Source organism: Plecotus auritus (assembly GCF_963455305.1).
Source record: "Plecotus auritus genome assembly, chromosome: 4".
NCBI classification, from domain to species: domain Eukaryota; kingdom Metazoa; phylum Chordata; class Mammalia; order Chiroptera; family Vespertilionidae; genus Plecotus; species Plecotus auritus.
Window position 1 is genome coordinate 3,949,029 of NC_137775.1, and position 25,147 is coordinate 3,974,175.

At 53.7% G+C, this 25,147-nt stretch overlaps 1 protein-coding gene across 2 annotated transcripts; it reads left to right on the forward strand.

Moving 5' to 3' along the window:
• Positions 1 to 980: 980 nt before the first annotated feature.
• Positions 981 to 24,970, forward strand: SLC22A2 (solute carrier family 22 member 2; the record flags this gene model as incomplete). Of its 2 annotated transcripts, XM_080663620.1 has the most annotated exons (11): positions 981 to 1,567; positions 3,737 to 3,840; positions 8,488 to 8,642; positions 11,343 to 11,511; positions 11,821 to 11,935; positions 13,210 to 13,316; positions 16,469 to 16,683; positions 17,772 to 17,880; positions 18,370 to 18,482; positions 20,163 to 20,262; positions 24,505 to 24,970. In XM_080663620.1, the coding sequence occupies 11 exons, from the start codon at positions 1,157 to 1,159 to the stop codon at positions 24,569 to 24,571; spliced, it is 1,665 nt and encodes a 554-aa protein (XP_080519746.1). In that variant the 3' UTR covers positions 24,572 to 24,970. The 2 variants fall into 2 exon arrangements, with proteins under 2 accessions (XP_080519746.1, XP_080519747.1); XM_080663621.1 differs by lacking the exons at positions 17,772 to 17,880; positions 18,370 to 18,482 and having other exon boundaries at positions 1,157 to 1,567; positions 24,505 to 24,954.
• Positions 24,971 to 25,147: the final 177 nt, after the last annotated feature.

The following is a 25,147-nucleotide window of genomic DNA, read 5'->3' on the forward strand; positions in this document are numbered from 1 at the left end:
GGCCACACAGGGCCTGACGGGTCCCCACAGGCACCCTGCTTCTTGCTTTTACTATATTTTTTTTATTTTTTGGTTAATCCTCACCCAAGGATATTTTTCCATTGATTTTTAGAAAGATTGGAAGGGCGAGGGAGACACACAGAGAAACATGGATGTGAGAGAGACACATCAATTGGTTGCTTCCTGCATGCACCCCGACCAGGCCAGGGAATCTACAACCAAGGTACGTGCCCTTGACCGGAATCAAACCTGGGACCCTTCCATCCGCAGGCTGACACTCTATCCACTGGGCCAAACCGGTTAGGGCTGCTTCTTGCTTTTATACGCCGGCATGGCTCCGTGGTTGAGCATGGAACTGTGAACCAGGAGGTCAGAGTTCAATTCCCGGGTCAGGGCACATGCCCTGGTGCCAGGCTGGATCCCCAGTGGGGAGGGGGGGCATGCAGGAGGCAGCCGATCCATGGTTCTCTCCCATCATGGATGTTTCTATCTCTGTCTCCCTCTTCCTTCCTCTCTGAAGTCAATAAAAACATATTTTTTTAAAAAGTAGAACTCGAAAACCCAAACAAGCAACCACAGCGCGGAACCGGGGCCCACGCACTGTTTGTAGCACGAGCCGGGGTAGAGTCCGCAAACCTCCTTCCTGCCGGCCAGGCTCTGCCCCAAGTCCAGGACTCACGTGGCACCAGGCGAGGAAGCCTGTGCACCTCCCAGCCCTGCAGGGAAGGGGGCCGAGTGGGCGAGACACGAAAGCGTTACTTCCCCGGACATGTAGGTTACTAGGGAAAGATTAACAGGTCTGTGGTGTGTGCGCGCTCAGATTTCTCACTCCGGGATACAGAGCGAGGATTGTTTGTGGTGCTGGTAGGAGGCAGTGACAAACGGAGAGAGTGATGTTGCAATCGACACATCTGGCCGTTACTTGCTCGGGGCACATCAGGGGAGTGGTCAGGGGAGCAGCGGGACCAGCACCCGGCGGGGGGGGGGAGGACCGGCTGGAGGCTGCAGGCAGGTCTGCACAGAGCAGCTCTCTCTCCAGTGAGCTCACGCTCACACTTGGACTTTTGGTCCGAGCTGTGCTGAGCTGGCCGCAGCCTGGCCGGGACATTCGTGGCCGCCCGCGAAGCGCTTCGGACCCCTCCTGCCCGCAGCAACCATGCCCACAGTGGACGATGTGCTCGTGCACATCGGGGAATTCAACTTCTTCCAGAAGCAAACGTTTCTCCTCCTCGCGCTGCTCTCGGCATCGTTCCCCCCCATCTACGTGGGCATCGTGTTCCTGGGCTTCACCCCCGAGCACCGCTGCCGGAGCCCGGGCGTGGCCCAGCTGAGCCGGCGCTGCGGCTGGAGCCCGGCCGAGGAGCTGAACTTCACGGTGCCCGGCCCGGGGCCCGCGGGCGAGGCCTTCCCCCGCCAGTGCCTCAGCTACGAGGTAGACTGGAACCGGAGCGGCCTGGGCTGCGTGGACCCGCTGGCCGGCCTGGCCGCCAACAGAAGCCTCCTGCCGCTGGTCCCCTGCGGGCACGGCTGGGTGTACGACACGCCCGGCTCCTCCATCGTGACCGAGGTGAGTGGGACGGGACTTAAACCAACTGCAAAGAGCGCAATAAACTGGTGATCAAAGATAGACCCCGAGTCACAGAAGCATGGACAGACTGCTGAACCTCAGAGGGAAGGCAGGGGAGGGTGGGTGGGAAGAGATCAACCAATGAACTTGTATGCATCTATGCATAACCCGTGGGCACAGACAATGGGGGGGAGAGGGAGGGGGGCGGGCAGGTGACGAGAGCGTGCTGGACGAGGTTAATGGGGGGAAAGGAGGACCTATGGTATACTTTCAACAATAAAGATTAAAATTGGAAAAGAATAGTGTAGCTTTTCTTATGGAAGAAGCCAGTAAGGCCCACGCATGCTCTTTGGACTCAGGGTATCTTAGAAAATCCCAGTTTCTGACAAAAACACGCAGCCTCTTATTTGTCTGGGGTGTTGAGTGGATTAGCTAAAACCCGGTCAAATTCGATCATGATTCTCATTTATGCAACTCGCAGCAGTAAGAGACAAGCAGAAGCCATGAGAATTCCAGGAAACAATGCCAGGGAAGGGAACGGTTCAAGCCTCCTGCTTATCTGGCGGCCCGGCCTCCCCCTCCACGCTCCCATCACGCAGAGGGTCCCCGGAGAGCCTGCGGACCCACCTGAGCGGTGCCTGTGACCCCATGCACTGCGCTCTTGCTGGCTAGCTGGGGTGGGAGCTTATGCTAGTGGTGGGCAAACTCCTTCGTCCACAGAGCCAAATAGCAACAGGACAACGATGGACATTTCTTTGGAGAGCCACATTTTTTAAACGTAAACTTCTTCTAACGCCACTTCTTCCAAATAGACTCGCCCAGGCCGTGGTATTTTGTGGAAGAGCCACCCTCCAGGGGCCAAAGAGCCGCATGTGGCTCGCGAGCCGCCGCGGTTTGCCGACCACGGCCTTATGTTATGAAAAACCAGAGGCAACATTAGCATCTAATGGCAAAAGCTCATTTCAATAAATATAGAAAAAAACAAAAACTAGAGATGTGCTTTTCCTAGAGGCAAAGCCAAGTGGGGGAGGGGCGATTGTTCTGCGAACACAGCATGCCGGCTGCCTGGCTCCCTGAAAGACCCCGTGGCTCGTGGGAAGACATTCAGCTCGCGGGGCCCTTCGTAAGGACCTCAGATGGTCTGGTAGTTGCATGAAATGCTGAAAATCACAGCTTTAGCCCCACACCATGCCGAGGCTTTACAGCGTGGCTACACTCACCCCCTCCCTCAGAAATGGGAAAACGGAGGCCCAGAGGCGGGAAGGGTTCCACCCCAGGCCACAGTGGGAGGGGATTCGCAGTCAGCCCTGAACGGGACCCCCTGACTTCCAGGCCGGCACCTGTCCCTCCTTCCACACTGCCTCTCGTTCCAGATAGAGCAGATGTCACAGCCTTTGCAGGACGCTTCCAGTCCCCCAGACACTAGCAGGGGTGGGGAACGTCCGGCCCGGGGGCCGTATCACGTGGTCTGGGTCCGCCAGGGCATTAGGGGTGAGTTCTAATTAGATGTTTGACCAAATACAGCAGGCTGATTTTTAAGTTGATTTTAATTCTGCATGGCCCGTGAACGATGTTATAAATATCCAAATGGGCCCTAGCGGGTTTGGCTCAGTGGATAGGGCATCGGCCTGTGAACTGAAGGGTTCCAGGTTCGATTCCAGTCAAGGGCACATGCCTGGGTTGTGGGCTAAATAAATAAATAAATAGATAAATATCCAAATGGCCCTTGGCAGGAAAAAAGTGCGCCCCCCACCATCACGCACCGCACCCCCCGGCCTTAAAGAGACAGTAAAGAGACAAGGAACAGCCCAGCCTTCTCCAGACAGTTTGTGTGCGCTGCTCACACACCTATTTGCTCCTGGGTACTAAAATTAGACAGGGGACTTGTTCTGTGCAGAAATGAAGTAACTACCCAATTTCAGCTGATGTAGCCAACCACGGAGTTTAGCCTAAGGACCTACTGCCAGGCGGGATGCTCAACAGATCGCGGGACACAGCTTTTGTGGGGAGAAAATTAACACAGTGGCAAGGAAACAGTGGGTTACTGCCTCCCGGCCCAGGGGTTCCACGCCAGGGCCACGAGGGTAGCTCCCCAGGCCGAGGCGGGTCTGACCGGTTCTGTTTCCTTTCTCTCCGGACGCACGCGGGACCCCTCCGGCCCCTCGGCAGTTTAACCTGGTGTGTGCCAACTCCTGGATGCTGGACCTCGTTCAGGCGGCCGTGAACGTGGGATTTTTTATCGGTTCTATGGGGATCGGCTACATAGCAGACAGGTGGGTGTCACAGGCTCGGGAAGCACGGGGTCCAGCCGTCCCTGCGGGAAGGCTTCCGCTGCCCGGAGAGAAGCCTGGCCGAGTGCTACTCCGTCCTCTGGGTCCTACAGAGAGGGCTCAGGATTCGGCAGTGCTTCTGCCCGGGGGCTATGCAGAAGCCGAGGGTGACAGGGAGGGTAATAGATGGTTTGGCCCAAGTCATTCTTCCTCCTCCCCATCCCCCCGGTCCTGAGCCTCCGGCCTCTGAGCTCTGTGGTCCTCTGCCTGTCTGTCCTGTGCCCGCATCGGTGCACACTGCCCCGGATGGCCGGACTCCGGGCCCAGGGCCGGCGGCGATTATAGGCATGGAGCCTAGGACGGCGTGGGGTGAAAGGGAGGCGGGTTGGTCTACACTGAGAGGCTAGCTCTCCACTTCCACAGAGTCGGTGTCGCTGGAGAGAGACGAGGGAGCCGCTGTGGGTGGGACGTCCGCAGGTGGTCCCCTCAATGTCCTATGTCTTCAGTGCTACTGTCGCGTGACTCCCAGCTCCCCCAGAACTGTTATGTAGCCATCATTAGGGAACCCCAGATTCACTGCGCTGAAAGGTCCTTACAGCATGGATCTCTGCTGTGTGGATGGCCAGTTCGGTATTTTCAGGAGTCCTCAAAGGACAAGGAACAGAAAAATTTGCTTTATACTCGATAAGCACTTTATATCACTTGGCCATCGGGGCTAACGATTTAATACCCACAATGCCTGCTTTCACACAGTGCTTTCCCGTGTTTTCCCGTGCTCAAGCCACTGTGCTCAACATTTTCAACATCATCAGTTACCTAGTGAGATCGAGATTTAGAAATATGTCTAAATTATATAATTATATAGTTTTATATAAATTTCCAATTTTATATAAATATATACTATATAATGTTCTATGAATATACAATTATTATCATACTAGAGGCCCTCGCAACCCTGGCTGCCTCGAGGCCCCGCGGCCCCGCCCCTGACTATTCCAGAAAGTCATTCCGCTGTCCAGTCTAATTAGCGTGTTAGCTCTTTATTAGATAGGATAATAAAATACAATATATATTTAATTCTGAACTAAATGGTAAAGTAAATATGCTTTATGCTATATTTACTATCCCAACTATATCTAGGATCTAGATAAACCCAGCCTTGTGAATACACTATTAAATGTAAATGGACCATTTTCTCTGATGATATTATAATTGTCAGGCTGTATTAAAACTTGCATCATGTTAAACTGAAGGATGGCTTCATCTATCACACTCGCAGGGGCATCTGCATGTTCAAAGCTGTGCCCACTCTGGTAGCAGGAGGGGAGAGGGGGGAGGGAGGGGGAGGGAAGGGGAGAGGGGGGAGGGAGAGAGGGGGAGAGGGAGGGAAGGTGTTGAGAGGCTGGGCCACCAGCAGCTCCATCCACCACACCACTTCTGGGACTATCCGCTCAGCTCCCTTCAAAGGCTGCTCCTGGGACTCTGTGGAGCCTTGTGAGGCAAAGAGGAAGGTCATTTGCTCTTACTTTTACTGCCTCGGAGCTGAGGATGGGTGTTCGGAGATGACCCCTGAAGTCAGGAGAAACACACTGAGGGAGGGGCGGGTCCAGAGTCCCCTGCGCTCATCCAGTGTGTGGCCCTCCCGCTGGCTCCCGGCCCCCTCTCCACCCCCTCCCGCACTGGAAAGTGCAGACTCTGACACTCGCCCGGACAGAAGGGAGCAGATAGGTGGCTGCGGCCGCCTCAGGGCTGGTTAAGTAAGCGGGTTAATTATTCTCATCCACTCAAAGAAGGAGACGGTTCCAACAGTTCCACGTCCTCCTGACAGTGCATTCCTGGTTGATCACCCCGTCAGTCATCACCGTCTCCACGGCCCCCTTGGGTTCCGTACTCCTCCCATCCCGGGTAGAGCCGATCGCTCACTGCTCTCCCTCCAGATGCTGGTCCTTCCTTACCGCTGGGTCTTTTCTCTTTTCCCTTAAATTGTCTGAAGTTCTGCTGGTTTTGCCTCTTTTTCTGTTCTATTTGTGTGTGGGCACATAAGAGTGTGTGATAACATAACCACCCAGGGCTCAAAAAAAGGCAGTTTGTATCTTGCATACTTAATGCCTATTTCTGAACAGTTCTCAGATGTATACAAGAATCTCATGGAAATCTCTTTTTTATATATATATATTTTTTTTATTGATATTTTACAGAGAGGAAGGGAGAAGGATAGAGAGCTAGAAACATCGATGAGAGAGAAACATCGATCAGCTGCCTCCTGCACACCTCCCACTGGGGATGTGCCCGCAACCAAGGTACATGCCCTTGACCGGAATCGAACCCGGGACCCTTCAGTCCGCAGGCCGACGCTCTATCCACTGAGCCAAACCGGTTTTGGCTCATGGAAATCTCTTTTATGCTACAGAATAAACAAACCTTAAATAGATTGTTTTCTGTGAGAGTTTTAAAGAATATGACCTGACAGATAATTACAGTGTCTTTTCAAAGAAAACCGGGGGGGGGGGGGGGGGGCGGGGGCGGGGGGAGGGGCAGATTACAAAAAAGTTGTAAATAAGAATACTGAGTCTGACACCAAGTCAACTTTCTGGAGGTCAGCTTTGCGAATGGAAAGTGGGAAGGAAAGAAAAGGAGAGGGGGAGGGGAGGGAGGGAGGGAGGGAGGAAAGGAAAGGAAGAAGGAGCAATGTTAGGGAACTTGAAAATAGACTTTTTATTTGATATCTAATTTGTTTCATCACCCACCACCTCCTGAAGAGTGATTTTGAGGATCACCTGACCCCAAAAAGGAATCTCTCACCAAGTTCAGGTTTTCTGTTCTAACCATCAGTAATTTCAAGTGCTGCCTCGAGCGGTATTCTCTCCAAGTTGGACAGCTGGGCTGAGGGGAAAGGCCCCGATTTGTAGCACTTGCCGATTCCCGTGGTGTAAATACTCCCACATGGTCCATTGCAAGCTACCGAGCTGAGGCCACTGAGCACAGGGCTGGCTGGGGCCAGGCACCACCCTGTGTGCTCCCCCCGTACACACAACAGAAAGACACAAATCAGCTCATGAGCGGCTATAATGGTCAAACACCGTGGCACACCTGGGAACTGATACGTTGGACATACTTATTACACGCGTTTTTAAATGAAATTTACCTAATTATAAGCGTATAATTTAACTTTGAGGGCTGTTGAACAATTAGCTCACAGCGTGTCTGAAAAATATAACAATGAGCTCTCAGGAGCCAGGGCCTCCCAGAACGGATGGAACTAGCTCAAAGCGGAATCGAGGTCCCCGTGGGTCCCAGTCAACTCACCCAACCACGTGGATGCTTCCAAGTTGAGGTCTCCTACGTGCCAGTCAGTGTGCTGGGCACCCCACACCTCGTATTTCAGTTCGGGTCATGACAGCCTTCAAAAGGAGATTTGAGGCCCCGGCCGGTAGCTCAGTTGGTTAGAACGTCGTCCCGATACACCAAGGTTGCAGGTTCGATCCCTGGTCAGGGCACATACAAAAAATCACCCAATGAATGCATAAACAACCATCCAATGAATGCATGAACAATCATCCAATGGATGCATAAACAACCATCCAATGGATGCATAAACTATCATCCAATGGATGCATGAACAACCATCCAATGGATGCATAAACTATCATCCAATGAATGCATGAACAATCATCCAATGGATGCATAAACTATCATCCAATGAATGCATAAACAACCATCCAATGGATGCATAAACAACCATCCAGTGAATGCATAAACAACCATCCAATGGATGCATAAACAACCATCCAATGAATGCATGAACAATCATCCAATGGATGCATAAACTATCATCCAATGAATGCATAAACAATCATCCAATGAATGCATGAACAACCATCCAATGAATGCATAAACAATCATCCAATGGATGCATAAACTATCATCCAATGAATGCATAAACAATCATCCAATGAATGCATAAACAACCATCCAGTGAATGCATAAACAACCATCCAGTGAATGCATAAACAACCATCCAATGGATGCATAAACAACCATCCAATGAATGCATAAACAACCATCCAATGGATGCATAAACAACCATCCAATGAATGCATAAACAATCATCCAATGAATGCATAAACAACCATCCAATGGATGCATAAACAATCATCCAATGGATGCATGAACAATCATCCAATGGATGCATGAACAATCATCCAATGGATGCATAAATAAGTGGGACAACAAATCGCTGTTTCTCCCTCTCTTTGTGTCTGGGGCGGTGAGGGGGAAGGGGGAGGAGATTTGATCATTCCCAGTTTTGCAGAGGAATACACTGAGGCTCAGTGAAATGCAAGCCGTGCTTCCCCAATGTTAATGCACAGATGAACCCCCGGGGACTCTGTGAGAATTTAGATTCTGGAAGAATAACCCTGGCCCTCAAACCCTCACAGCGTGGGACTGAGCGGTGCCCTGGTCCTGAACGGGGCTGCTGTGCCTAAAGTGCATGCAGAGTCACAGATGGAAGGTCTGGACCAGGGCCGACCTGAGTCGGGCTCCCGTCCATCCATAATTCAGAAGTTAGATCTCCGTAACGTCGTGACTTCCCACAACCTTCCTGCACCTAACCTCGGTCTCCCCCCTCTCCGTGTGTGCTCCTCGCAGGTTCGGCCGTAAGCCCTGCCTCTTGCTTACCATCCTCATCAACGCCACGTCGGGAGTTCTCATGGCCGTGGCCCCGACCTACCCCTGGGTGTTACTGTTCCGCCTGGTGCAAGGGCTGGTCAGCAAGGTGTGCTGGCTGATCGGCTACATCCTGAGTAAGATGCTGGGACTGCAGCGGGGAGAGCTCAGGGTGGGTGCTGCCAGCATGCAGGCAGGTGGGGGGGGGGGGGGGCGGTGGCAGGCACATGGACTCACCTTCCAGGCGGTGTCCAGAGATGTGTCTTTTCTGCGTCAAGAATTCCTAAGCTCCTTTCCATCGGCTCAGTGTGCATTCCTCCTGTAGAGAGCGCAACGGCGTCAGCAGCGAGGGCCAACACCGCGCCCTCCAGGTTCCTACATAACTCCTCGGGGATCTGTGTCTTCTGTCCCCCGCGGTAGGACGTGGAGAGAAAACCGAGCCGGCAAGCCCTAGCCAGGGAACGTCAATGCTGAGAGACGTTAGACCAGGGGTGGGCAAACTTTTTGACTCGAGGGCCACAATGGGTTCTTAAACTGGACCGGAGGGCCGGAACAAAAGCATGGATGGAGTGTTTGTGTGAACGAATATAAATTCAAAGTAAAGGAGCGGAGGGGAGAGCAAGAGAACCCTCCGCTCTTTCGGCTCCGCGGGCCGGATAGAACAGCCGAACGGGCCGGATCCGGCCCGTGGGCCGTAGTTTGCCCACGGCTGCGTTAGACTCATGAGGGACTTGAATACTTCATATAAAGCCCTCCCAGCAAAGCACACTCAGTCTCGATGTGCACACGAGGAGGCCGAGCATGCGGTGCTTGGCCAGTCCAGGCTCCTCAGCCCACTGCAGGGCCGGGATGTCATTTCCCTCCTGCTCACGAGCAGCCCGACGTAGGCTTCAGCGCCACGGGGTGCAGGAGGAGACTTGGGTGCTAACAGCACGGCCTCTTCCAAGCAGCATCAGAACAGAATGCCCACCCTCAGCAGACCCTGGGCATTGCTTTCCCTTCGGCAGCCTTCGAGCAGCAGCCACATAGAGGGAGAGGGACTTGACATTGAAATAACGCGATAGCAACGCTCTCGTGCCGCACGAGGGACCTGGACTCTGTGCCTGAAACCCTGCCTGGCCACGTGAACTTGGGGGGTCCTGGGAGCTGAAGAAAGGCTGGCGCGGGGTACTGTTGGCTGCCTGTCACGACAGACTCTAGTGATGTCAGGTCCACAAAGGAATTCATGTACCCAGTGATCCGCGAGGCAATGTGGTGGCTGGGACACATATGTAGGACTCGGTGGAAGTCAACTGCAGGAACTGAAGCTGTTTCGGCCTCCGCTCCTCTCTTTCCCGGCCCTCGGCACGGCCTGTGGGAAGCCAGCCGACGGGAGGAGGCTTCTGGGACAGACAGGCGTTCCTGTGTAGAGAGCACTCTCTTCCCTTCATTTAATTCTGTTTGAAAGTGCTTTTGGGTCATCCACAGTCACTGACAGGAGTATTTCCAGGGTGCGTTTCTATTTGGCTTATAAAGGGTTGAAGGCTTCGACACAATTACCAAACATTTTATTTTTTTTAAATATATTTGATTGCTTTTTTACAGAGAGGAAGGGAGAGGGATAGAGAGTTAGAAACATCGATGAGAGAGAAACATCGATCAGCCGCCTCCTGCACACCTCCTACTGGGGATGTGCCCACCACCAAGGTACGTGCCCTTGACCGGAATCGAACCCGGGACCCTTCAGTCCTCAGGCCGACGCTCTATCCACTGAGCCACACTGGTCAGGACTACCAAACATTTTAAACAGAAACTCTGTGGCTCGTGGAGGATCTCGGATCTCAGTCCTAGTGCGTTTGCGACGTAGAAATAACTGCCCCCTGCAGCCTCGTAGTGCAGAGCTCGTCCGGCGCCGGGACGTCGCGGGTGGCGTGGAGCTGGTTCTGTTAGCGTGCGCGGGGGCGTGCCGGCGAACCGGCTCATGGAACACGAAAGCCAGGATTCATAGTGTTTTCCAGTCTCTGAGTTATAAATACTCCCACCGTGACAGATGTTTAAGGTGCCAGTGGGTTTAGCAACCAGCTCGCGAAATCCCAGGGAATTTAAAGGGCCGCGTGTGGGAGCCGGGGCGTGCTGACTCCAGGCGGGGGAACCCCCACGAGCTGCTCAGGCCATGTGCACGCATTCAGGAGGGCCAGGAAGACGCTGGCCTCACGTGGGAGAATGAGTTCCTCGGAGGCATTTGTTTACAATTCAGGGGTCCTCACACTTTTTAAACAGGGGGCCAGTTACCTTTCCCTCAGACCGTGGGAGGGCCGGACTGTAGTTTAAAAAAAACACTATGAACAAATTCCTATGCGCACTGCGGGCCCGGGACGCGTCGGCTGCTAAGCAGGACAGGCAGCGGCCCCCGGCGGGCCGGATCCATGTCCTCGGCGGGCCGCATGTGGCCCGCGGGCCGTAGTTTGAGGACCCCTGATTTACATGAAAGCCATCCTCAACCTGAATTCCGTGCTGGACTCACTCCTTCCGGTTTTGAATGATCACTGCCTTCGTTCCCCTACGTCAAAACTCTGCATGGATCGGAAAGACAATGGCCTCTATCCTTGAAGTTATTCTGGAAGTCAGACCTGCTGCTCACCACCCCCTGTAATGCGGGATTATGAGATTTTTGACATGAGTTAACACCATAGCCATAATTCTAAAACAGGCCTCAAAGAACGTTTTAAAGTTGCAGGGAGCTGTATGGAAAGGTCTAGAATTTGCGCGACACTTTGCGGTTGTCATTCTGGGCGGGCCGTGGTGGGACAGCCGGCTGCCTGACGTCCTGGCCGCTGACCGCGTGCTTCCCCCTGCAGTCACGGAGTTCGTGGGGCTGAGCTACCGGAGGACCGTGGGGATCGTCTACCAGGTCGCCTTCACCGTGGGGCTCCTGGCGCTCGCGGGGGAGGCCTACGCGCTCCCCCACTGGCGGTGGCTGCAGTTCGCAGTGACCCTGCCCACCTTCTGCTTCCTGCTCTATTATCGGTACGTCCGTCCGTCCGTCCGTTGGGAGGAAAAGGAAATCGGTCGCCCTATTTTTCTCTGCCTTCCCTGGCGCGCACCATCCCCTGCCCGCCCAGGTGTCCCTCGCTCCTGTCCCCCGCAGGCCCGGCCCACGCAGGCTTCCCTGGCACCTGCTGGGTGTCCCTTGGCAGGGCAGCCCCTGCCCGACTCCATCTCCTCTGTGGGTGCCTCGCTGAGCGAGGTCCCTCACAGAAATCTGGTGTGGCCGTGGGGGGCAGGGCCCGGGGTTCCCCTCCGCTAACGCACTGTTGGCACTGGCGCGGAACCCAGGTGCGTGCCCGAGTCCCCGAGGTGGCTGCTGTCCCAGAACAGACACGCCGAGGCCATGCAGGTGATGAGGCACATCTCCAGGAAGAACGGCAAGGCCATGCCCGCGGCGCTCCAGGTGAGCCAGCGCTGGGCGGGGGGGGGGGGGGGGGAGGGGAGCGGGAGACGGAGGACAGGGAAAAGCCGCCATCGGAGGGCCCGCCACAGGCAACAGGGCCTTCCATGGGAGAGGAATCGTGGTTCCCTGTCAGACATTCCAGAGAGGGGAGAAGCACAGTCACCTGCAGGGGAGGCGCCATCATCAGAAATAGGGGGGACATAAAACCCTAAAAGGAAACCAAACAGCCATTTGAAAGTCACATGAGGAGCTTCCCCTAGGGCACCTCAGGCCTGTGCTGGCCCCCCTCCCCCACCCCTGCACCCGCCCCCCCACCCACTGCCCTCGCGCCACCCCCCTTCGCACCCATGTCTGCTTTGCCTGTGTGTCTGTCTGCACCCCCACGCAGGGTGGCCTCCCCACGCAGGGCGGCCTCCCCAGGGGAAGATGCCCAGGTCAGGAAAGCAGATTTTCAAACAGGACGGATCGTTTCCTCTAATTGAAAACGTTGGGTGGGAAGCGAAGAGCCGATCTGCGCAGCTGCCTTTGTGGGCAGAGCAGGGGAGGGGGGGGGGCACGGGGGGGCTGGGGGCCGCTTCCCCCGCACTTGCCTCTGCCTCCAGCAGGCTCCCCCCTTCACTCACCTCTCCTCCCACAGGGCTGGGAAGGGACAGGCAAGCTTGTTAGGAATCGTGTCGGAATAAGCGTAAAGCATGTCTGACTGAGGAGCTAGGACAGGTACCGGGAGGAGTCTGAGATTTTACAGGGCATTTCCGATGGGGATTTGGGGCGCAGAGGCCTTGCCCCCGCTTCCCCTCTGGTCTCGGGGGGCTGGGATAACGTCCCTTCCAGCAATGGCTGAGCAGTGCCCGTCCTAGGGTTTGGGTCCCTGCAGAGCTGGGTCAGGACCACAGCACGCGTGGGCCACCGCCCGCCAGAGGCCACCCTCACACCCCCGACAAGCCTGGTCCGCGCTGGTCTTGCGAGAGGTTCTTCCCCTCGCTCCTCGGTCTTTCGCTCCATCGTGTGGCCCCAATTCCCGCCGCCCCACCCCTCCCCTTGAGCTTTGCCTTTGTCTGTGCCTGGGTTATCCCTGGACTCCAGCTTCCTGTCCTGTGAAATGGGTGCAACCGCGAACCCCACTTCCAGGACCGCTGTAAGGATGGGAGGAGCGAGGGAGTGAAGGGCTGAGCCGTCCTGATGACAGCACTCAGCAGGGGACCGACTGCTGCTCCCTCCCTGGGGGACGCAGGGTCACCACCGCTCGACGTACCCATGGTTCCCGCTGTGTCTAGGGCCTCAGACCTGAGGAGGAAGTCGGCGAGAAGCTGAACCCGTCATTCCTTGACTTGGTCCGAACCCCTCAGATAAGGAAGCACACCTTGATCCTGATGTACAACTGGTAAGGCTTACTCTTCCCTTGAGATCCTGCCAGCCTGGCCGGCGGGGCTCAGGGGCTGAGCATCAATCTATGCGCTAGGTCACGGTTCGATTCCCGGTCAGGGCACAGGCCCGGGTTGCAGGCTCCATCCCCAGTGGGGGGCGTGCAGGAGGCAGCCGATCCATGATTCTCTCTCATCATGGATGTTTCCATCTCTCTCTCCCTCTTCCTTCCTCTCTGAAATCAACAAAAATATATTTTTATTTTTTTTAATTTTTTAATTAAGGTATTATATGTGTACATATCTTACCATTGCCCCCCTACCCCACTCCCATACATGCCCTCACCCCCCAATGTTTTGCATCCGTTGGTTACTCTTATATGCATGCATACAAGTCCTTCAGTTGATCTCTTATTTCCCCCACCTCTCCCTAACCTTACCGCTGTAATTTGACAGTCTGTTTGATGCTTTACTGCCTCTGTATCTATCTTTTTGTTCATCAGTTTATACTGTTTTTCATTATCCCCAAATGAGTGAGATCATGTGGTATTTTTCTTTCACTGACTGGCTTATTTCACTTAGCATAATGCTCTCTAATTCCATCCAGGTGCCTACAAATGGTAGTAATTCCTTCTTTTTTATGGCAGCATAGTATTCCATTGTGTAGATGTACCATAGTTTTCTGATCCAGTCATCTGCTGATGGGCACCTAGGCTGTTTCCAAATCTTAGCTATTGCAAATTGTGCTGCTATGAACATAGGGGTGCATATATCCTTTCTGATTGGTGTTTCTAGTTTCTTAGGATATATTCCCAGGAGTGGGATTACTGGGTCAAATGGGAGTTCTATTTTCAGTTTTTTGAGGAAACTCCATACTGTTCTCCACAGTGGCTGCACCAGTCTGCATTCCCACCAGCAGTGCACGAGGGTTCCTTTTTCTCCGCATCCTCGCCAACACTTGTTGTTTGTTGATTTGTTGATGATTGCCATTCTGACAGGTGTGAGATGGTATCGCATTGTCGTTTTGATTTGCATCTCTCGGATAATTAGTGACTTTGAGCAGGTTTTCATATGTCTCTTGGCCTTCCTTCTGTCTTCTTTAGAAAAGATTCTATTTAGGTCCGTTGCCCATTTTTTTATTGGATCATTTATCTTCCTTTTATTAAGTTGTATAAGCTGCCTGTAGATGTTGGAGATTAAACCTTTATCAGTGATAACATTTGCAAATACGTTCTCCCATACAGTGGTCTTTCTTGTTGTTTTGTTGATGGTTTCTTTTGCTGTGCAAAAGCTTTTTATTTTGATGTAGTCCCATTTGTTTATTTTCTCTTTGGCTTCCGTTGCCCTAGGGGCAGTATCAGTGAAGAAGTTCTTTCGGCATATGTCTGAGATTTTTTTCTTTTTTTTAATATATTTTATTGATATTTCACAGAGAGGAAGGGAGAGGGATAGAGAGCTAGAAACATCGATGAGAGAGAAACATCGATCAGCTGCCTCCTGCACACCTCCCACTGGGGATGTGCCCGCAACCAAGGTACATGCCCTTGACCGGAATCGAACCCGGGACCTTTCAGTCCGCAGGCCGACGCTCTATCCACTGAGCCACACCGGTTTCGGCATATGTCTGAGATTTTGCTGCCTGTGGATTCCTCTAGTATTTTTATGGTTTCCCGTCTTATATTTAAGTCCTGTATCCATTTTGAGTCAAAAATATATTTTTAAATAAAACATAAATAAAATAAAATCCTTCTAAATTCTTCTAAGCCCAATCACCCACTTTGTGGAGGGGAACAAGATGCCTCAAACACAGCCCAGATCCAGTGTTCGTGTCGACCTGGACAGCAAGGTGGGCCCGTGGACAGCAGTTTCCCTGACGTCACGCTTCTCAGGCAGATTTGGCATCAACGTCCAGTCCCAAAGCCCCAGTCGGTGCCTTCCCAACCTTGGCTTCCCCTGGAACCACCGGGGAGGCTTTTAGATATTAAGGCCAGAGCCCTCCCCGCCGGGAACGCCTTTGCATTAACCGAGAGAAGAAGGGCTTGGGAACCACCCTTTTACAGCCCATCTTGGCAAAGCTCAGCCGATGCCGGCTGCCGAGCTCTCCGACGGCACAGGGCTGGGAAGAAAGGGCCTTTCCCTGTCTCTTCTTCCTGGAGAAGTAACTTTGGAACAAGAATGAGCCACAGGAATAAGCCAGTGGCTCCACAACGCAGGGACCTGGGCCTGGCGGCGCCCACTGCTCTGAGGGCTGAGCGCCGCCCCCACCACGCCCTCCTTCCCGTGCCCACGGGGTGACGCCCCCCGGCCGCCTGAAGAGCCACGGTCACTGGCACAGCAAAGCCCGTGGGGATTAGCTAAGCCCCCTTCACAACATGGCGTGGAAAAATGCAGCCGTGAAATGTGGCCTCGGACTTCTTCTTTCTTTGAGTAATTGCAGCTCTTGCAAACTATCCTCATATTTCCCGTTAAGACAATGAACACTTTCCGTCAACAAACGTAGAAACAGCGTCAAATGTCACTTGCGTCACGGCAGGAGAAGTCATTAAGAAGGGAGCTGTGCCGAAACCAGTTTGGCTCAGCGGATAGAGCGTCGGCCTGCAGACTGAAGGGTCCCGGGTTCGATTCTGGTGGAGGGCATGTACCTTGGTTGCGGGCACATCCCCAGTAGGGGGTGTGCAGGAGGCAGCTGATCGATGTTTCTCTCTCATTCGATGTTTCTAACTCTCTATCCCTCTCTCTTCCTCTCTGTAAAAAATCAATAAAATATATTAAAAAAAATAAAAAAGAAGGGAGCTGTGCCCATAGCCCCCTCTGGCTTCCTAAAATGTGAAGGAAGCCGTCGGTCCTCTGATCTCAGTTGCATGAGGAGGCCACAGAGAAGCGCCCGCCACTAAGGACCCGCAGAGCTTTACTAAGTAAATCCCGCTCCTAAGACGTGTCTTCCTTCCGTTCAGACGTGGCCAGAGGATGCTCTCCCAGGTCTCCCCTGTCCTGGGGCGGAGGCCACCGCCAGCTGCCATCGGGGTCAGAGAGCGAAAAAGCAGTGGGTGGAGGGAACGGGAATAATAAGATGACCAAGAAGGGTGACTTACGGCCAGCCCTGATCTTCCCAGAAGGCCCCCTCCCGGGGCTGCTCCTGCCAGCCTTGACCGGAGCTCTCCTCTTTGGCCAGGTTCACCGGCTCCGTCATCTACCAGGGCCTCATCATGCACCTGGGCCTCGCAGGGAGCAACATCTACCTGGACTTCTTCTACTCGGCCCTGGTGGAGTTCCCCGCCGCCCTCCTCATCCTCCTCACCATCGACCGCATCGGCCGCCGCTGGCCCTGGGCGGGAGCCAACACGGTGGCGGGGGCGGCCTGTCTGGCCTCGGTTTTTATCCCGGAAGGTGAGTGTCGGGCCAAGCGAGGGTCTTGCTTGCCAAGATCCTAGGAAGAGGCGTACCCAGCCCTCTGCCAGGAAGACCATGTAAGCGATCATCCAGATCCATGTGGAACGAACCCGCTGTCCGGGACCTGCATGGCAAACACGTGTGCCTTGAAGTACACTCGCACCGCCCGGCCGGCGTGGCCCAGGGGTTGAGCATCAACCTGTGAACCAGGAGGTCAGGGTTGGATTCCCGGTCAGGGGCACAGGCCCGGGTTGTGGGCTCCATCCCCAGTGGGGGACATGCAGGAGGCAGCTGATCGATGACTCTCTCATCATTGATGTTTCTATCTCTCTCTCCCTCTCCCTTCCTCTCTGAAATCAATAAAAATATTTTTTTTTTTTTAAAAAAAGAAGAACACTCGCACCCAGTGGCTGCCTGCCGTAATGTAATTACACCCGAGTGTTCTCTGATGGGACAGGGGGGAGGCGGGGGGCCCTGCTACAAGGCATCGGCCGCCCGGAGCTCAGGGATGGGCTTTGGGTGAGGAGGCCCGGGGCTCAGTCTCACCCCGCACTTCCCAGATGCTAATTAGACAACGCCCTGGACCTCCCACACATCCTGCAGAACGAATGAGAAACCCTGAGCGACTACGGCCAGGGAACAGGTCTCCAGCTCCTCTCTCTCCTCTCTCAAAACACCTCCTCAATGAGGGGGAGCAAAGGCCTGCCCCACAGTCCTCCCGCAACGGGGTGCGATGGCTGCGCCCTTCGGGTATCCGCACCCACTCAGAATATGCCCCCCGCCCCCCCCCCCCCACTGTTCCTTCGTGCGGCCTCTACAGACGGAAGGCGGCCGCCTTGGCCACGGGAGAGTTCTGCTGTCATTGGTGACGGCGCTCTCAGGGAAAGCATGTTCGCGTTCCGTCTGAAGTTAGATAAACAGACGTGAGCGTCTGCTGGCATCGCCTTGACGCTGGAGAACCAAGTTTGCTCTCTCGTCCCGCGCTGGGATGTGGCTGTCCCCTGCCCGCCCCTGCCCCCGCCCCCGCACCCCACACTGCTTAAAGCCAGGGGTGTGCACATGTGTGATGGCGTGTTTCCCCTCAGACCTGCAGTGGCTGAGAGTCACAGTGGCGTGCTTGGGTCGCATGGGGATCACGATGGCCTGCGAGATGGTTTGCCTGGTCAACGCGGAGCTGTACCCCACGTTCATCAGGTGAGCACCGGCTCCCCCGCATGCTGGGGTGTTTCTTGGCTGGAACCACGGGGGCCAAGGCAGACGCCTTACTTAGGGAGGGCCAGCGCCTCCCCAGCAGGAGCCACGTCACAGCCCACGCCCGCAGCCGGGGTGGAACAGAACCTGCGCTGCGACGAGAGGCCCTGAACCGCCAGAGAGGGTTACCCAACAGCCCGGGACCAGGACCAAAGCCACGCCAACGGGGCCGGAGAAACAGGGGCGCCGGGATGAAAGTGGACAGGGAAAATCACCCCCACTTTAAAGCTTCCAGAACGCTAATAGACAACAAGAATAACAGAACACCAACGGAAGACGTGCTGTGCGTCGTGTGTGTGAGCGGAAAATACCGCGAACGCCGATTCCAGTTCCCAGACGCCTCAGTGGTTTGGGGACTGTCTCTGTGAGGGGCGGCTGGGGACACTGCTGCTCTGGGGGAAGGTCGGAGGTCAAACCCGCTCTCCGCTGCAGGAACCTCGGGGTCCTGGTCTGCTCCTCCATGTGTGACATTGGCGGCATCCTCACGCCCTTCCTGGTGTACCGGCTCACCGGCGTCTGGCAGGAGCTCCCCCTGGTGGTTTTTGGTAAGAAACCCTCGGAGGTGTCTTTGAACGGAAACCTGTTTTTCTAGAGGCCTCCGTTGTTCGACCTCAAAACAGGTGCCTGGTAGGAACAACTAGTATGACTAGTAACTAGTAATACCATCAGCATTGGTGAAACGAGTGCTAGTAACACCAGTGTGAGCGAGCAATGCTGTCAGCAGCTGCCACTGCTCCAGGTCGGGAGCCATCCGGCCTCCTGCCCGCAGAGGCACAAAGTCAAGGTCAAGGTCGGACCTGAAGGCGAAGGGCGTTCCCTGCAGGAGCCTCGCGCTCTCCCGCTCCGCCCTCCGCGGTCTCCCCGTCACAGGGCTCCCTCCTGGCTCCACGGCACCGCTCTGAGGAAAGGCTGTTACAATGTTACCAGCCAAAAACATACAAATAAATATAACCTTAGAAAGGCTGTTACAATGTTACCAGCCGAAAACATACAAATAAATATAACCTTAGAAAGGCTGTTACAATGTTACCAGCTGAAAACATACAAATAAATATAACCTTAGAAAGGCTGTTACAATGTTACCAGCCTAAAACATACAAATAAATATAACCTTAGAAAGGCTGTTACAATGTTACCAGCCGAAAACATACAAATAAATATAACCTTAGAAAGGCCGTTACAATGTTACCAGCCGAAAACATACAAATAAATATAACCTTAGAAAGGCTGTTATAATGTTACCAGCCGAAAACATACAAATAAATATAACCTTAGAAAGGCTGTTACAAAGTTACCAGCCTAAAACATACAAATAAATATAACCTTAGAAAGGCTGTTACAAAGTTACCAGCCTAAAATATACAAATAAATATAACCTTAGCTCTCAAACTGTATGGGAACTTAAAAACACAAAACACTACAAGTTTGCTACCCACCCCCACCCCCACCCCGACCCCCACCCCCACCTTCACCCCGACATATACAAAAAACTAGAGCTGGAGACAAAGCAAAAAGAGACCAGAAATGTATGAAACACCTGAATTCGTCGAAATCCAAGACCCGAAGTCCTGGCTCACCCTGTGACACAGCAATCCTTTTAAAAGCAAGCCGTCACTTTACTTGCCAGGAACGACCCAGGTTTCTGACTCGTTTTCCTCGCTAAGTGCTTTCTGTTGGCAGGATTCTGTTCTTGCTTTTCTTAGAATCGGTGTGTTGTTTTTTTCACAGTTATTTTCTAACTCCCAAGCATCTTAATATTATGGCAAGGTCCTCGCCTAGAATAAACTCGACTCAAATGTGAGTTGCCGTGTTTCATTTCCCTATAAGGCAGTGTAATCCAGCGGGGTTTGGGATCAGCACAATATTTATGGTGGCGAGTAGGGCTGTCAGATGGCAGAGAAATGCGTAAGGAGAGGAAATGACACAGACAAGTTTTAAGGACTAAGGGAGGCTCTAATTATAGCGCCAGAATGTCCCCTTCTTTTTTTAATATAGTCTTATTGATTTCAGAGAGGAAGGGAGAGGGAGAGATAGAAACATCAATGATGAAAGAGAATCGCCTCCTGCACGCCCCCTACTGGGGATCGAGCCCGCAACCCAGGCATGTGCCCTGACCGGGAATCGCACTGTGACCTCCTGGTTCATGGGTCAGCGCTCAACCACGGAGCCACGCCGGCGGGCTGGGGGTCCCCTCTCACTGTGGTTCCCCTCTGCCTGCCTTTCAGCTGCGCTTGGCTTGGTCGCCGGAGGGCTGGTGCTGCTGCTGCCGGAGACCAGGGGGCAGACTCTGCCTGAGACGATCGATGAGGTGGAGAACTTGCGGAGGTACGGAGCTGACACGCCCAAATGCGCTGCTTCCTGCATGCTCTCGGCCAACTCTGCCGCCAGTTGGAAGGGAAGACGAGGGAGAATCTAGCCATCCGTGGGCAAACTACGGCCCACGGGCCGGATCCGGCTGTTCTATCCAGTTCTCTTGCTCTCCCCTCCGCTCCTTTACTTTGAATTTATATTAGTTCACACAAACACTCCATCCATGCTTTTGTTCCGGCCCTCCGGTCCAGTTTAAGAACCCATTGTGGCCCTAGAGTCAAAAAGTTTGCCCACCCCTGACACCACACAATGAGATCCATTCGCACAAAATCAGACTTGAGAACACAAAAGGAACCGTAAAATAAGAAAGAGACTACAGGATAACACCTTCTGCTTTGCCAGGGCGGGAGGGCTTTGTACATACGGCCCGAACTCCGGGACCCACTTCGAAAAGATCCATCCGCTTGCCTTCATAAAAATTAAAATTGTGCTTTGAAAAACTACTCTAAGCTTAAATAATATCGCAGACTTAGAGGAAACAGGTACTCCTCCACAAAGGGTTAATTCCCCCAATGTGGAAGGAGCTCTAACAATTCATAAATGTGGAAAGAGCTCTAACAATTCATAAAAGCAATCACCCAACAGGAAAACATGTGCAAAGGATCTGAACAGATAATTCTGCCAACACAAAAACGGCTCTTAAATCTCCGGTGATATGCGTGACCTCCTTCCGAGGAAGGGAAGGGCAGACCCTCCCTGCCTGGATTTCCTCTTGGATGGTTGATGATCGCACCGCTGGGGGACACCCGTATAGGAGAGAATGTGGAGGTGGTGTCCCACATTCCCGATTGGAAACCTTTCTGAGGGGCGATATGACAATAGGCTAGAAATCGCCAAGGTACATACCCTTTTACCTGGCAACTCCACACTTCTGGAATTTACATATGCAAAACATATGTGCAAGACTATCCTTTAAGGTAATTCTTCTTAATATAACCAAAGACGGGAAACAACCCAAATGCCTGTTGATTGGGAGACCAGTTATACAAACCATGGTACGTGATTCAACAGAATGGCATATGGCCATTAGAAAGAAAGAAGCACCCCTGGTGAGTCTGCGCAGTGGTTAGAGCACCGGCCCGCAGACCGAAGGGCCACGGGTTCAATTCCAGTCAAAGGCGGGAGGCAACCAGTTGATGTGTCTCTCTCACGTAGATGCTACTCTCTCTGTCCCTCCCCCTGCCTTCCATTCTCTCTCTTAAAAAAAAAATCAATGGAAAAAAATATCCTCAGGTGAGGATTAACAACAAAAACAAAAAGGAATGGAACGGCTTTATGTGCACTGGCAAGGACAGTTCTCTAAGACACATTATTAATGAAAAAAGCACAAAAGAGAAAGTGTACGTCTAACGTTTGCTGGGGAGAGTGAAAACATACTTATGTGTGAGGTATATATACACGCTAGAGGCCTGGTGCACGAATATGTGCACAGGTGGGGTCCCTCTGGGTGGCCTGCAGGGATCAGGCCAAAACCCACAGTCCAACGCCGCCTGCAACTCCTACCTGCTGCTCCCGCTCATCCCGGCCCCACTGTGCCCGCCTCAGGCTCGCGCCCAATCAGTCCCGATCGGGAGAGGCTCGCACTGCCACAGCAGCGCTCACCAGCCATGAGCCCTGCGTCTGCGGATCGGGCTGAAACCACCTCTCTGACATTCCCTGAGGGGTCCCGGGTTGTGAGCGGGTGCAGGCCAGGCTGAGGGACCCCACCGGTGCACTATCGGGCCAGGGAGGGCTCCAGGGCGTGTCTGGCCCATCTCGCTCAGTCCCGATTAGCCAGACCCCAGCAGCAAGCTAACCTATCGGTCGGAGCATCTGCCCCCGGGTGTACATTATAGCAACTGGTCCATCAGTCGACTGTCTGCCCCCTGGTGGTCAGTGCACGTCATAGCGAGCAGTTGAGCAGCCTTAGCATATCATTAGCATATTACGCTTTGATTGGTTGTTTGGTTGTTCAGCCATTCAGTCTATTTGCATATTGCCCTTTCATTAGATAGGATTTGCTTGCATCTCTGGCTGCCTTTGCAAGCGCCGTGACATTGGCTGTGCAGGGCTGGGTGGCTGTGGCTTCTAGGTGGGAGGAGACTTCCAATGCATGCTTCTATTTTCTTTTTTTCAGAGAGGAAGGGAGAGAGAGAGAGAAACATCAACCACGAGAGAATCATGGATCGGCTGCCTCCCGCACGCCCCACACTGGGGACGGAGCCCCCAATCTGGGCATGTGCCCTGACCAGGAATCGAGCTGTGACCTCCAGGTTCATAGGGCGACGCTCAACCCCTGAGCCACGCTGGCTGAGCTCCATGCGTACTTTTTGGTACTTTCTGGGTTTTGAACCATACAGACCTATTGAAAAAGTAAACTTTTTAAAAAATTTAAGAGAAATGTAGATGGCATACTTCGCACAAGTTTGTTTTGTGCTGTATGCTTCGAAATGGTTATTTATCTTATCCAGACGCCATTCGGGGCCTCCTGGGGCCAGGTCTGGCCATGCCACAATGCGTGCGCTTGAACACGTTCAGGACGGAGCCATCCTGAGGAATCACAGTGCCTGGGCCCCTGGAGCTGGGAGCGCAGAGCTGGACGAGGCCTTTGAATTCAGCCAGAGGTCGCACTGGCCGCCGCAGGACGCCAGCGTCTCGGCGCTGAACTTGGCCCACATGCTAGTTTTTCAAGTGGGAAATTCCACATCCACTGAATTTCCAGCATCTGGTAACATAAATAAACAAGCAGAGGATTGGGTAACGCTGAGAAGGCATTTCCTCTCGTTGACAGCTTGCAGGCGCTAAGTGACGGCTCCACATTTTGGAGGGCATGTCCCCCCAGGACCCCACATTTCCGCATGCCTTATTCTCTAGTGCAGCCGTGGGCAAACTACGGCCCGCGGGCTGGATCCGGCTGTTCTATCCGGTTCTCTTGCTCTCCCCTCCGCTCCTTTACTTTGAATTTACATTAGTTCACACAAACACTCCATCCATGCTTTTGTTCCGGCCCTCCGGTCCAGTTTAAGAACCCATGGTGGCCCTCGAGCCAAAAAGTTTGCCCACCCCTGGGCTAGGACCTGGTGCATTTTGTGCTTTCTGCCTGGTGCATGGAGACATTGCAGTTTGAGGTCCTGGATCCAGATGTCCGTCCCCCGTCCCCCATCTCAGTGCAGTGTCCCGTGCACCCGAGCACACTCCCCCCCCCCCCCCCCGCTTTGAGGACAGACTGCATCCTGTGCAATGTCCTATCCGAGGGCCAGCACAGAGCAGGTGCGCACCAGGTCGCCGGGAGTACATGCTGAGCTCCCTCCACAGTGCTCCTTCCTCAGGCCCCGGGCCTTCCCCAGCCAGCCCGTCAGCCCGTCAGGAGGGAGGCGCGCGGCCATCAGGCCAGGCCCCCGCATTGCCGTCCATGTGGCCTTACCCCCAAGCCTCGATTTCCTCATCCGGAAATGGGGCCCTCAGTTCCTGGCCTGGGTTTCTGTCATGACTGGACGAGAGAGCCATGCACCGTGCCTGGCCCTTCGTACGTGTCTAATAACCGCAGTTACCATCCACAAAGTCCCCACAGCTGCCCTACAGAACAGAAAACATGGGCCCGGGCACTTTATGGGAAACCGACTTTTTTTTTTTAATATATTTTATTGATTTTTTACAGAGTGGAAGGGAGAGGGATAGAGAGCTAGAAACATCGATGAGAGAGAAACATCGATCAGCTGCCTCCTGCACACCTCCCACTGGGGATGTGCCCGCAACCAAGGTACGTGCCCTTGACAGGAATCGAACCCGGGACCTTTCAGTCCTCAGGCCGACGCTCTATCCACTGAGCCACACCGGTTTCGGCTATGGGAAACCGACTTTTAAAATATGTTCTGCATGATCATGGTGCCTAGGTTTTGCAGTCTTCATTTTTAACTGGAAAAGATTCAACTTAGACATTTCCCACATTCCCGGTTACCGAGGAGAGGAGAGCACCTTAAAGAATGGCTTAGGCCCGTCTCCCTCTTCCGCGGAGATTCAGGAAGCAGGCCAGCCACGCTGGCTGTTCGCCAAGCTCTGCACGCGTTCTCAGTGAGCATCCCCACCTGGAACTCACTGCGAGATGCACACGGGGGGAGGCCTGCCCGTGTCTTATTGCGTTTGTTTCTCTATCACCCCGTGGCTTTGGCATCCAGCCTCCTCATGAGTTTCTCTCCCATCTCCGACTCTGCTTTACAGGCCACGAAAACACAAAGAAAAGAAGATTTACCTCCAAGTCAAGAAACAAGACATCCCACTACACTAAGAGAGGTCCGCTCTGCACCTGCTTTGATCATACCAGGCTGCAATCAGAGTCCTGCTCTCATCGCAACGCCCACACACGTCCCCCTTCCTCCTCTCTGAACCCCGTGAACCCAGGCCGACCACGGCTGAGTCACAATGTACCTGCGGGACCCGAGCCGGCAGCCCCCGGCCCCCGCCCCCCCAGCTTTCCTCGGACAACGGCCTTGGGTTTGCTGGGATTTTCGTTCCATCTCCGTATTTCCTTATTTTATTCCATTCTTCACGTGGCTATCAAATCAAGACACACAGAGGGCTTGTGAACCAGGGAAACGGAAAAGATCTAAAAAGCAATAAAACTGGGCACAGGAAGCCTGTTTTCGTAAAGAAATAAAACAGCCAAAGCAGTACCACGCTGTCCAGGACGCGTGCCGAGAACTTTAGTCTCTTCGGTATCGCACGTGAAGGAAGTTCAAAACACGTCGGTTACCGTCCAAACGAGGACTTACGGGAACCTGAGGTACGAGGAACGGGAACGGCCACCGGAGCAGCCCCTGGGTCTCTGTGTGTGTGTGGAGGGGACCCTGCAAACGTGTGCTTC